Source organism: Trachinotus anak, unplaced genomic scaffold (assembly GCF_046630095.1).
Source record: "Trachinotus anak isolate AG129_WGS33_773 ecotype Australia unplaced genomic scaffold, CSIRO_AGI_Tana_v1 ptg000001l, whole genome shotgun sequence".
In the NCBI taxonomy this organism is placed as follows: Eukaryota; Metazoa; Chordata; class Actinopteri; order Carangiformes; family Carangidae; genus Trachinotus; species Trachinotus anak.
In genome coordinates, this window is record NW_027273852.1 from 13145515 (window position 1) to 13158196 (window position 12682).

Sequence of the window (12682 nt, forward strand, 5' to 3'; positions counted from 1 at the left end):
AGGTGCTGGGACATCCTGACTCATTATAGAGAGTTACATTATTTCAGAGTGATGTATATTATATTATTGGAGTAAAATGATTGATGAATGACTTTGTACATCACTTTAACGTTAGAGTTGGTAAAGATGGGTTAATTTTAATGACTTTATACACTGCTGGGTAGCCTGTGTCTTATCATCCCAACTTATAATAATACGTCATCATTTAAAAAAAAAAATTATTTTGTGTAATTTATCTGAAAATGCAAAGCAACTAACAATTTAATTAAGTTACTAAAAGTAAGTACATTTTGTGGAGTAAAAAGTACAATATTTGCCTCAAAAGGAAATGCTCAGGTAAAAATACAAGAAACTTCAGTATTTGAGCAGTTTGTTACTTTGCAGCACTGTAACCAAATCACAGAGGAAGTGAAAATGAGACTGGAAGATAGAAAGAGAGAGACATCATCGCTTCTGCTGAGGGGAAAGTTGGAGAAAGTATCTCCCTCTCTCTCAGAGAACCGCTGGATCATGAAATGGCCTCTTGTTTCTGTGTAGACATTGAAACATCAGTGGCTGTGTGTGGAAACTGACTGGATGTTTGTGTGTGTGTGTGAGAGCTGAGAGTTTAGAAGAGGCAGAGACGGCAGAGCAGGAGGAGCTATATTGTTTAAAAGTCACAAAGCAGGAGGGTTTCAGCAAGCGGCGGCTCTATTAAACCTCTCTTTGATGTGGAGTGAAGGGGAGGGATGAGATCATCAGCCACACGCACCTGATGGGAGTGTTTGAATGGACTGATTGATTAAAGCTAGTCAGGGATCTCTTCATTACCCTGTATGTATATCTGCTGGAGTATGTGCTAGTTATGACAAATGGACAAAATAAAACAGAATTGCCAGCAATTTCATCAAATTGCCGTCTAGTTTTTCAACAAAAACTCCTTGAAGAGATGTTTACGAGAGCAGTAGGATTTTCCAGTGGACCTCAAAGTAGCAAAGTGGCTTTGCGTCTGGTCTATTTTTGATTCCAGTTCAGTGCACAATAACCACATGCAATGGAACTGGAAAGTCACTGAAACAAAGGAGGTGCAGACAAAAATAAACTAGGCCATGAAAATATGAAAATAAAAACTGATGTTCATGTGAGCACATTTCTGATCATTCTCACACACCTCCTGGTGGTGTGATAAGACATTGCAGACTAAAATGACACACGCATGCACATATGCCGCTGTGGACTGTGCTCTCAAGATATTCTTATTCCTGTCTGCCTCGTCTACATGTTCCCTATTTTCGCTCCAATTAAGTCCTTAATTGCTCTGGGTAATAAAGACTCTATTAATCCTGTGTCTGCTAATAAAACTCCAGCTGTCTGGTCGGAGGCTGCTGCCAACATGCAACAGTCACTAGCTCTACTTGTGGGTGACAACATGTTGTGTGTGCTTGCACGTGTGCATGCCTCCAACCGTTGGTACCATTTATTAAAAGAAAGAAAACAGCCAGAGTTAATTACAGAGGCTGTGGTTCAACTGTTTTTCATCAATACTGCTATCACTGTTTTTTCTTTGAGTTTGCATATGCCCTGGACCCACCTGAGCCCCTCTGCGCACCCTAGCACAAACACAAACTGTCCATCCTCTTACTTTAATGGTAACAAACACAGTCTTTCTCTCATTTCATCCTTTTCTCTGCCTTTAACTCTGCCAGTGTGTCCCAGTCTTTTTCCTCTGCCCCAGTTTCTCTTTTACTCTGTTCTCTCCTGGGATTGACAGAGAATCAGTAAATCTGCTTTCTGTTTCTGTTTACCCCTTGTAGGTAGTGTTTATCCCCAGGAGATGGCACTGTTTGGCAGCACTCAAACACCCTTGTGTTTATGTTGCCAAGCAAAAAGCCAGGCATCAATTGAGATTCCTTGGCTTTAAGCCATCAGCGCGTTTAAAAAGAAAAAGAAAAAAGATCATCTTTTTGTGTGTTTGCTGCTGTTATCTGACAGGACAGATAGATACATGGGGAAATGAGGGGAGAGTAAGGGAGATGCCATGAAATAAATGTCCTTGGCCAGTACTGTACCAAATGAAATGGTAATTGCATCATATGTGTTCAAGCGTTCTAGGCCCCAAAAAGTTATTAGCACATTTAAAAAAGTCAGATTCCTATCATAAGCTCCATCATTACACGCTGTGTAATTGTTGACCTACTTTGCCCACTGCATTGACAGTCTGCTGTAAAGGTTGTAGTGTTTTTTGTTTCTTGAGAGTGAAAGAACAATTGGAAGAACATGACCAGTCCAAACATTTGGACATTAGGTTATACTATACTGTCCTCTGGGTACAGTATAATATACCCTCCATTTGTCATTGTTTGCAAAGCACATTTCAAACTATCCTCATGGGGATCCAAATAAAGAAATAAAGAAATAAAGAAAAAACTGTCCCCGTAGAGGTTAGTTCTCAGTTTCTGGATTGAAATTAATTCACCTTGTGGTTATTTAAGAAAATAATCAGAGCGAACAGATGGAGTGAAGAAGTCTGTCTGTACAAGCACACACTGTTTTCTGGCTGTTTAGTAATACTATAGTCTTGTAGAGTTTGCCACCAAAACAGCAGTTGGCAGATTAATGCACAGTTTTGTTGTCTACTGTTTAAACTAATTTCATCAGTATCTGGAGACAATGATGCTTCTTCTTCATTTTCCCAGAGTCGGATCTTCCAGCAGCATCACTGGTTCAACTGACAAACTCACTTTTCAACACATTAGTTGATGGTCATAGAGATCATAAAGCTGTCATAGGGTGTGATGAATTTGCCATTAATGTGACTGCTGCGAGACTAATCAGATGTGCAGTGGGTGCTGGGAATTACTGACAACAAACAGTCAAACTTGGACACAAAAGAAAAACATCAAAGGAAATCAATGTTTTTAATGTGCAGTGAGAAAGTAAGGGCAACTGATAATGATTGTGTTTCTATAAAGATAGACATTTCTTTCCAAGTGAAAATTGTGTTTATATATTTATATAAATATCTATATTATATATAGAATACATATCTATTTGCTATGCATACTCAAAAATCACACCTTCAAATATATTTAAAAAGTCTTTCAAAACACAAATGTTTTCTTTTCTGTCCTTAAACATGAACTATCCATATGAACCAAAGTAATTATCAAGATGGGAATAATATTATGTTTTAAAAACCAAAACATTGAAAATGCTTTACTTTTGAATCTAGAACAGTAGAGGACATATTTTTTTATGTGGGATTCAAAAGCCACCTTAATCTCTTAACAAACCAGGAATCACATTGCAAGGATACAAAACCAGCATTACACTTATACACAAATCCCCTTTCTATGGTAGATGAAATGCAAATAAGTATGACTTCTCAAGCAAACTCTTTTCTGTTATAAAAATAGAATTCCTTTTAAAATAATCTACAGATTTCATTTTAAGGTGAGGCATTTCACTATCACTCTAAAACAGCAAGGCTGTTGGTTTCAATAGAAAATATGAAGCTTTAGAGAGAGATCTGCCAGTCTATCGGTCTATCTGATTGGAGAGGACCAGCACTGTCCCCCAACCGCTCCGCCTTCTTGCTCTCACAGGACGGTGTGTTTTCGCCAGCTCCTCCTTCTTTTTGCATATTCTATGTTTTTTTTTTTTTAAAAGAGAGTTTCCTTTTAAACTAGATACACCTTTTACAGGTAAACAAAAAGAAGTTTCAGCTCCTCGAAGCTCCTGAAATGTCCAGGCAATTCCAAAGGTGTTAAAAAATGTTCTCTTAAACTACACAAAGTTTTAAAACAAAACAAAACAAAACAACAAAAAAACAACAAAAAGAAAAACACAACGCCGCAGGTACGTGGACTTACTCGCTTTCCAAACAAGCGCATTGAAATAAGAATAAAAAACAAACTAAAAAGAGAAAAAATAAAAAATATACAACTCTGTGTAACAAGGTAAAGCAAAGTCCTACAGTAGAGAAGGCAACAAACAGGATTGAATAAAACAAACAAAAGAACAAAACAGGAAAACACTGATGCTACAAATAAATTGAAATATATGTACAAGACCCTGTTTTCCTTGTGTTTATATGTATGAACATTTTGCGAGTGTGTGTGTATGCATGTGTGTGCACAATTGCCATAGTGTGTTGGTTCTTTAACGTGGAGTTCTTGCAAGTCTGTATCTCGCTAGTTGATGAAACATTGTTTTTATTATATCTCCTGCAGTTTCACATAGAAAACATTCCCTGCAACACAGGCGCCGTCCTCAAGGGTAGCAGTGTCCAAAAACCTGCCGCATCTCCATGTTTTCCTGCTTGTCAACAACAGTTGGAATCAAATGGATCCAAAACACTTTTCACTGAAACCATGAGCATGAACTGTGGTCCACCAGACTGAGCCCAGCCGCGTCTGACCCTGACCGATCCCCCTACAGCTGATGCCGAGCCTGTTCATCGTTACCAGATGACGCTGGAGATGCTGGTTTCTCTTGGCAGCAGAGGGAGCATGGCGTTGTTAGCATGTGCTTCCTCCAGGCTGTGCTCTCGGCTCTTCCCGGGAGGCCTCTGTCCGTTCAGCAGTGTTAGAGGGATGTTGCAGTAGGTGTGCTGGTTCCCCAGAGAAGACAGAGATGGCAGGGTCCCTCCTGGGGGTATGTCATACTCGTAGCTGCGGTAGTAGTGTTTCTGCCTCATGGTGGTGTGGTAGGTGTTGTGGAAAGAGGAACGCAGCTCGGGGTGGGCGGTGGCCATGGCGGTGGAAGTGGCTGCCGCCATGGAGATGGCAGAGACGGTCTGCAGCTCTCCGAAGGGGCCCTGCTCGCTGACGTCCAGCGCCGGCTCGTGGGTGAGCATGGGCACTGTGCGCCTGAACGGCATCTCGTACTGCAGCTGCTTCCAGAACTTGGAGTTGAGCTTGTTGCTCTTGGGGCCACGCCACTTGATGACAGTGAGGGTTTTAATGGTATGCTTAAGAGCCTCTACCTCCTGGTAGTTCATGATGCCGCGCAACTCAGCGCACTCGATCAGGATGACTTTGATCTCGCCAGTCACCAGCATGTTGCGCAGCCGTGTCTCCAGCTCAAAGATGCTCCAGCCTCGCCGCACCACATAGTTGGGTGTCATGACTATAATGAGGCGTTTGCTCTGGTCGACACAGCGTGCCACATCCTCTATGTAGGCTGGACGACAAAAAAGAAGAGAAAAATGAACGAGACATGAGAGAGGTAAAATAGTTGAGTAATGTACATTTAGAACGTTTAGAGCTAAAGATATTAGATGAGTGCAGGATCACAACACTGAACAATGATGGATGAACATACAGCATCAAACACAAAACACGAGACAATGACAGGTGGCTATTTTGTCTAATAGCACGCTTTTAGTTTGTAGTTTGTAGTTTGTAGTGAACAGAAAGACAGGCACTGTATGTGTGTGTAGACACACATGTAAAAGCATGTGTTTGTAAAGCTGAATGTGTCTTTAGCTCTGGAGCAGTGTAAAGTATTATTCTGTGTATTGTAATCAATACAGCCAGCCTCAAAGACCAAGCTAAGTGCTGCGCTAAATGGCTGCAGATGTTGGGGGGGGGGCTAAAGGATTGATAAAGATACACAGTCAATAAGATAAAGCAGAGTTGGTGTCCATTGAAGTGGGCCTGATGTTTCAGATCACAACAACAGAGCCACTCTAAGTGTCTTTTTGAAACTTGCTAGGAGCAGGTAAATGACAGCAGCTGACAGCAGAGGAAAAGACTGAGGGCGAGTACCTCCAAAGAGTCGTGTGTCATCCTGGTAATGCTCATTGGTGAGACCTAAACATAAACATTTTCACATTCAGTTCACAGGCAGAACACGGAACAGACACAGAAACATACTCAACACAGTCGAGAAAGTGGCCGCCTCTCCTTTCGCTCATCTTTTTTACTTCACATATGATTAATCACATTCCATGTTTCCCTGATTGGACATTCATCTACAACGATTTTGTTTGGCACTGACGCTAGCGGCAATTTTCTTTTGATTAAAGGAAAGGAGGCAGCTCAGTCAGCAGGGCTCGGAGCCTTTGCACATTTCCCACTGATGTTTAATTCTGTCTGGGACGTGTTTGTGTTTTATCAGTTCCACATGAAGCCTACAGTACAAACACACAGCAGCACTACTAACTAGAGCACACTGTGTACCACTGGCACAGACTGGCACTGCTAAGCAGAGTTAGCACGCATGAGAATATGTTCAGACAGAATTTTCATGGATTTATTTAGGCATGGCTGAAAATCAGGGAGGATGATAAATTTGTTCAATATATCAGCTCCTGGTACACACTATACACTGTGCTCCAATATCTTGAGTACATAGCATGGAAAGAGCCAGTGAAGAATAGTATTATCTAATTTAATCCAGAGAGGGCTGAGGGGATACCAGAGGCAGGGTTCTGGAGTTTTGCGTCTTTTTCCCTTTTTCCCTTCATGGAAATCTGGATTAATCATCTATTCATCACTTCCAAGTGTGAATATCCTCAGCTTGAATCAATATTGATACACAAGACAGTGACAGTGAGAAACAACACTGAAGACAAACGACACACAACAAAGACTTCAAACTTCAACAGCAGCTGTAAATGACACACTACAGTATGTTAGATGAACATACAGTGTGTGTGTGCACGTATACACAGCGGGTCACAGTGCTTACTTCCTGTTGGAATGAGGTCTCGATCTGGGATGAAAAGTTTGTAGCCGTAATGTTTCTCCAGGACGTCAGGGAGGATCTCCAGGGCAAAGCGTTCCTCCTCCCTGGTCTCCTGACTCCACTGGTCGGGGTCCACTTTGGTGTAGGACAGGTACGCGTCGTAGTCTTTGTTTTCTGACAAACAGAGAGAAACAACAGGCTCAACTTCCACGACAAGGTTTTGATTCTTAAAACTCCTAATTCAAAACGGCTAACTACTACTTTTGAGCTCAAATCTGATGTAGCTCACAAAATTAAAATATCTGCATCGACATCATGCCGTAAGTTTCTCAAAGCAGCACAAAATAATATATGTTTGTCACTGAATTTTAATTGTTGATTTTAAATGGTTCATTTTAAAATATATTACTTTCAAATGATCATTATCATATAAAGTAAAAAAATACATACAATACAATTATATATAGATACATTATATGCAATGAATGCAGAAGTCAGCGTTCAAAATGATGCAGAGTGATAATGACTTTTGAAAACATTCACTTCATTTACTGAACGTCCTGTATCTTTGTAACGTAGTCTAGAGTCTGACTCTAAACTACAGTTCATACAAGACAAAAAGAAAATTCAGATGCAACTTCACTGCATCATCTTATTTCTCCTGTTCTGAAAAAGTTTGTTTTTCACCAAGACACAAAACCTTAGATCTAATTTACATATTATTGTAATATGCCTCTATAAAAGCCTCCACTGCTCTCTTTGTGGAAGACTTTCCACAAAGTTATAGATCCTGGCTGCAGGGATTTGATTCTTTAGCATCCTTAACTGGAACAAAGACCAAGAATAAAAAAGATGTGGACAGCGGTGTCCATCTACTTTTGGCCATGTAGTTTCTATGAGAAACAAATTGGGGTAGACACAAAAATACCCAAATCATGATTCAAGCAATATCCTCTTCCCCACCTCAAAATGATTTCCCTGAAGACAAGAGGAAGAACTGAAAAAGCAGAAGACAGACAGCGGGGAAAAAGGCTCCACTGGTGACATGTTCAGTAAGTCCTAGTCATTATGCTCTGTAGAAACTGGAATGTGGGCCAGCCAAAAAACTCTTTGAGGAGCACACGCAGCTTTGAAACTCGCTGGAAAGGCCAGGGCTGCGCTCAGTAAGAATCCAAACATCAAACAACGCTTTCAAATTAGCAACCAACCTTGCAAATTAACCACCTAGCAAACTTGGAAAATCAAAAACAGCTTGTATCAGTGGTCCCTGACGGTATGACTTAATCATGTGGAAGTTTGAATCAACAAAACATTGTGTAATAGATAATTCATGCTACTGTAGAAACAATCCAGTGATTTAAAAATGAGTTCAGTCTTTCCAGAATCTTTGAAAAGAAACCGGAGAGGCTCAAAATACAAAGCAAAAAAGAAAAATACTGGGACACAAACAGACAAATCTGTTACCGACGCTGAAGTTAACTATGTTCTGTAAAGAAAACAAAAAGTTGCCCTCCAATTTCAGGCTGTTTATGCTCCTATTTGCCGCTTAGGGAAGGAGCTTCGAGCTGATCTAGTCCCCGTGCACCACAATCTGGCCTTTGACAGCAGAGAGTGGGCATCATTCCATGACTTATTGAGACTGATCTCTTTTTAAATGGGCAACAAATTGAAAATCTGTCTCCGCTGTTCCCTATGCAGCCATCGCAGCAATGTACACACACAATCACGTGCAGCTCCGACAGCAGAAAGAGAGAGAGACACACGCACACACACACACAAAACCGCATTCACACAGATAAACAAACAGAACACATTCACTCTCATGAAAACAAACCCACACAGGCACATACATGGTCATCAATGCCTGCTTGACACTGAAGTTTGGACAAGAAAGACCTGATGAAAAAAAAAAAAAAAGGGCTTCGGGCAGAAAGTGAATTTCTTTCGAAGATGCTCTGTCTTTACCTCCATCCACGTCCTCGCTGCCAAAGTGCCTCCTATAGAAAAGCATCAGCTCGATCTTGTAGCATTTGTAGAGGGAGATGAGAAAGATGAGCAGCAGCAGGATCGCTCCCAGCCCTCCTGCCAGTTCCACCGTGTACATGAGCTCTGCTGAGGACAACACACACAGACCAGAAGATGTTTAAAAACGCTGACACAGTCGTGGTTCGGACTTCATTCACAGTTACGTGTGTTATGAATACACAAAAAGAGGTTATTGATTCTGCACCAGGTTGGACTCAAAAGTTGTCTTTTTTTTCCTTCATCTCCTCCCGCCCTGTTAAACTCAAAGAATGAGGCAGTTTAGGACACATTTACATTTGCTGGAATTCTGAACAATCATCAGTATCTTCAGAGCTCAGCTCAAAGTGAAGCAGCATCAATCTTCAGTGGGAAGAGACACGAGGCTCATAATGAGTTTGGGAAAAATGAGAGGGCACAGTGCAGAGAGACGTGGGGAAAAAAAAAAGATTATGAGAAATTGGATTAATTTCTTTGGAGCAGTGCAGCAATGACACAGATCTGCACCTTGGCTGTCGTCCATAGTGGGACTTGTGACAATTTTGGACATGGACGGAGGCATTTTCAAAACAAGAGGCTTTAGTTTATTCATCTCACTTACTCCGCTCTCCATAAATACTCTTCTTCTCTATCTGGCATTTCCATCCCCCCTGTTCTCACTCTGTCTTTCCATTCATTTCTCTTCTCTATTATCTTTTCTCCACCTCCCCAGAGATCTAGCTTGGGGAAGGTTGAGTTATGGTGTGTATTAAAGCAGCATTTACCTGGTTGGCTCAGCTAGAGCAGGTTCAACTTATATCTCTGTCACACCGTGGGCTGCACATGGCTGCCATAGTAACTGCAATGTACTCTCTATATTATCACAGATAATGTAGCCTGTATAGGAACTTAGCTTTACAAATCACAATCACATCAGTATAAAGTCAAGCATTATATATTTATATTCAAACAACTTTAAATTACACCAGAGGCATGACATATGCTCATTTCAGTGCAAGTCATTTTATTTTAGTAATTAAGCAGAGTCATCGTTATTTTCATGATAATGATATCACTTATTTAAAAAAAACTGCTAAGACATGAGGCTGCATCAGAAATATTCAAGTTATTTTATCACACAGTACGATTTTAGTTATTTAATAAAACGGTTGAACTCTTGATGTTTAACCAAAAACAGGTTTAATTTCAAGACTAATATGAGACTAAATGACTGTGTTAAAAAGTAGTTCTATATTTTGGGAAATGCACTACTTTGCTTTCTTGTTGCCAGCAGCCGGTTAGCTTAGCTTAGCATACAGACATGAAACAGGGGAAAACATGTAGCCTGGTTCTGTCCGCTGTAACAAAGTCCACACTCCAGCACATCTGAAGCTCAATAATTTACCTTGTTTGTTTAACTAAAACAAAATTCATGACATGCTGTGGTTTTACAGGGGATTATGTGCCTGATTATTTCTGGGCCGTGCCCAGTAACTTGTACTAAGATAAGCTAACTGGCTGCTCATATTTACCCTACAGACATGTGAATTGTATCGATCTTCTTACATATAATGCCAATAAGCATATTTTGTTGTATTTTTTTAGTATGAGTTGGTGCATAATCCTCTTAGTTTTTTTTTTATAATTAAAAACAAACACTGCCTCAGAAAGACAGCACTGCTGCTTTGGCCCTCTAATGGCCTTCTCCATAACTTTAATGCTTCCATCTCAACAGCAATCATCCTCAGTCTCTAAGTCGTTTATGTTTCACTGACCACCACTTCCCTTCTGCCTACTCTCTTTCCAGTTCTCTCTTTCTTCTGAGATGGAAGGAAAGGCAGCCTGCAGGGCTTATAAGTGATGCATTCTAGGAGGGGAAACATGAAATAAACATGAGAATAATGTGGCTGAGAAAGACAGACAGAGAGCGAGCGGGAGAGAAGAAGAGAGAGAGATTGACTTGAAGTCTTTCTTGAAGTCTTTGAGTCCCTCTACTTGGAAATGCTGCTTTAACAGAGAGTTAAATGAAGCTGTCTACAGTCTACAAAGACCACTCAAAAGGAACTGGGCCGTCTACAAAGGACGGTCACAGAGACAGAGATTAAAGCGAGGAGACAGACAGATAAAGACTTCAAATGTAATTGTATGCTGAAGTTATTGCCCTGTTGGGAAAAGCTGAGGACCAATTTGCTGTTTAAACAGCCTCAAATTACCTCTCTTTGTAGGGTGACAACCAGTGCATGAAAAGAGCTTCAGACAAGTCATGCTAGAGAGCCAAAATAGCTGCACAGCTGCCGGGGCACACGTAGAGAGGAACAACACAACCAAATGGAGCTCGAGCACAGATTGTTAACACAAGAGTGGATGGGAGAGGGAATAAAAATGAACCGGGAAGACACTGTTTAACACAGTGCTGTGAGGTCTGTAGCCCTGTTCACACCTGTGAGTTCAGAAGGAAAATAGGTCAGGTTATTTAATCACACTGTAAGATTTTTGTTATTGAACAAACTGGTTAATTTAGCCCAAACAGGATTAATTTAAGAGGAATAGTTCAACATTTTGGGAAATAAGCTGCTTTGCTTTTTTGTTGATAGATGAGATAAACTACAGCCAGCAGCCGGTTAGCTTAGCCTAGCATTAAGAGTTAGTTTACAGTCTTCGTGCTAATTTTAGCTAAGTGGCTGCTGGCGTTAGCTTCATATTTACTACAGACATGAGAGCGGTATCAAGTTATGTATCACTTCTCCATAACTCTATACAAGAATGTCAAAAAGAGTATTTAGGGAACTAGTCCTTTAACTAACACTGTGTCTCAGAAAGCACTGCAGTTTTGGCCCTCTAATATGCACTTTGTTGGCCTTCTAATTTATAAAGCGTAGTGTATAAACACTTCCTTATCCTGTTAAAAAAATCCAATTTGTAACATGTTCTTAAAGAAACAAACGTGTGTCCACCTGAAAGCTTTTCACAAGCAATAACTGATTTTTTGGGACCATTTAGGGCAGTAAAAACAAGCTGTAAAGACAAAATTGATCTCTTTAGCGGCTACATGCGCCACCTTTGATCAACAGCTGCTGACTACTACAAACTGTGTGTGCCAGTCATTTGGTGCCAGGCAGATAGCAGGTTTTCAGAGCTTTTTGTCTGAAAACAGCTACCTGCTGTGTTCAAAAATGATGCTGACGAGAGCAGTGAGAGTGAACCACAGCAGAATCAAAGGTTAAGAGCTTTAAAATGAAAACAAAATGAAAACACTCCTTAAAGCCGAGGAGAACTGCACAGTCAGAATTCTCTGTGGGTTTTTCACTATGATCAACCCCTCTCACGTTACACAGAGCACCTTTAACCTTTGACACACGCCAAACTTTGCTTGATTAAGTGGAAATCTCAAAGTTTCCACAAATATGTCAGAATCAATCAATTACGTAGAAGACATCCAGAATATTTGTATTTGATGAAATGGTGCAGCCCGGCTTTTAATCTTTCATCCATCTTATAGCTTTAATGAAGAGTTGGAAGAAGCTGATACAGAATATATATATGAGGCTGTCAGACAGTGGGGAATAAGAGGATTTTTTCAAACGTATTGCTGCTTACAGTGAAAAAAAAAAAGCAAAAACACTTCTCATCGTCACAGCGGAAAATGTCCAAGAGCCCTTACCCCGCCTGAAGAGCTGGATGGTAGCTTGACGACGGCCGTTGCCATTTTCCACATAACAGGAATAATTTCCCAGGTCGTCCTCCTCCAAAGAGTCAATAGTCAAGGAAATTGCAACTTCCTGTTCACCAAGATGCTCTCTGACCACCCTGCATGACAAAAAAACCCAAACATAAATAAAAAACCTTATGGATGTAGCTTGTTGTGTCAAGTTCCCCTGACCTGTATAACTGTACAGGAACATGCAATCAGTGCAACTGAATGTGATGGCAAGCAGCATGTATGTGCTGGGGTTCAAGAGTCGTGATCCTGAGTGCAGCAATCAAAACATATTGTGCTACAATTCAATAT

At 40.6% G+C, this 12682-nt stretch overlaps 1 protein-coding gene across 6 annotated transcripts in view; it reads right to left on the reverse strand.

The window, feature by feature from the left end:
• Positions 1-726: 726 nt before the first annotated feature.
• il1rapl1a (interleukin 1 receptor accessory protein-like 1a) overlaps positions 727-12682 on the reverse strand; it is a 254557-nt gene continuing 242601 nt past the window's right edge. For 3 of the 6 annotated variants that reach the window (XM_071478284.1, XM_071478295.1, XM_071478275.1), the window contains 5 exons: positions 12335-12480; positions 8638-8784; positions 6676-6846; positions 5751-5795; positions 727-5163 (listed from right to left, as the gene is read on the reverse strand). In XM_071478284.1, the coding sequence (XP_071334385.1) occupies positions 4442-5163; positions 5751-5795; positions 6676-6846; positions 8638-8784; positions 12335-12480 (1231 nt within the window). In that variant the 3' untranslated portion in view covers positions 727-4441. The remainder of the gene's footprint in view (positions 5164-5750; positions 5796-6675; positions 6847-8637; positions 8785-12334; positions 12481-12682) is intronic. The other 3 variants (XM_071478304.1, XM_071478324.1, XM_071478315.1) reach the window with 3 other exon arrangements.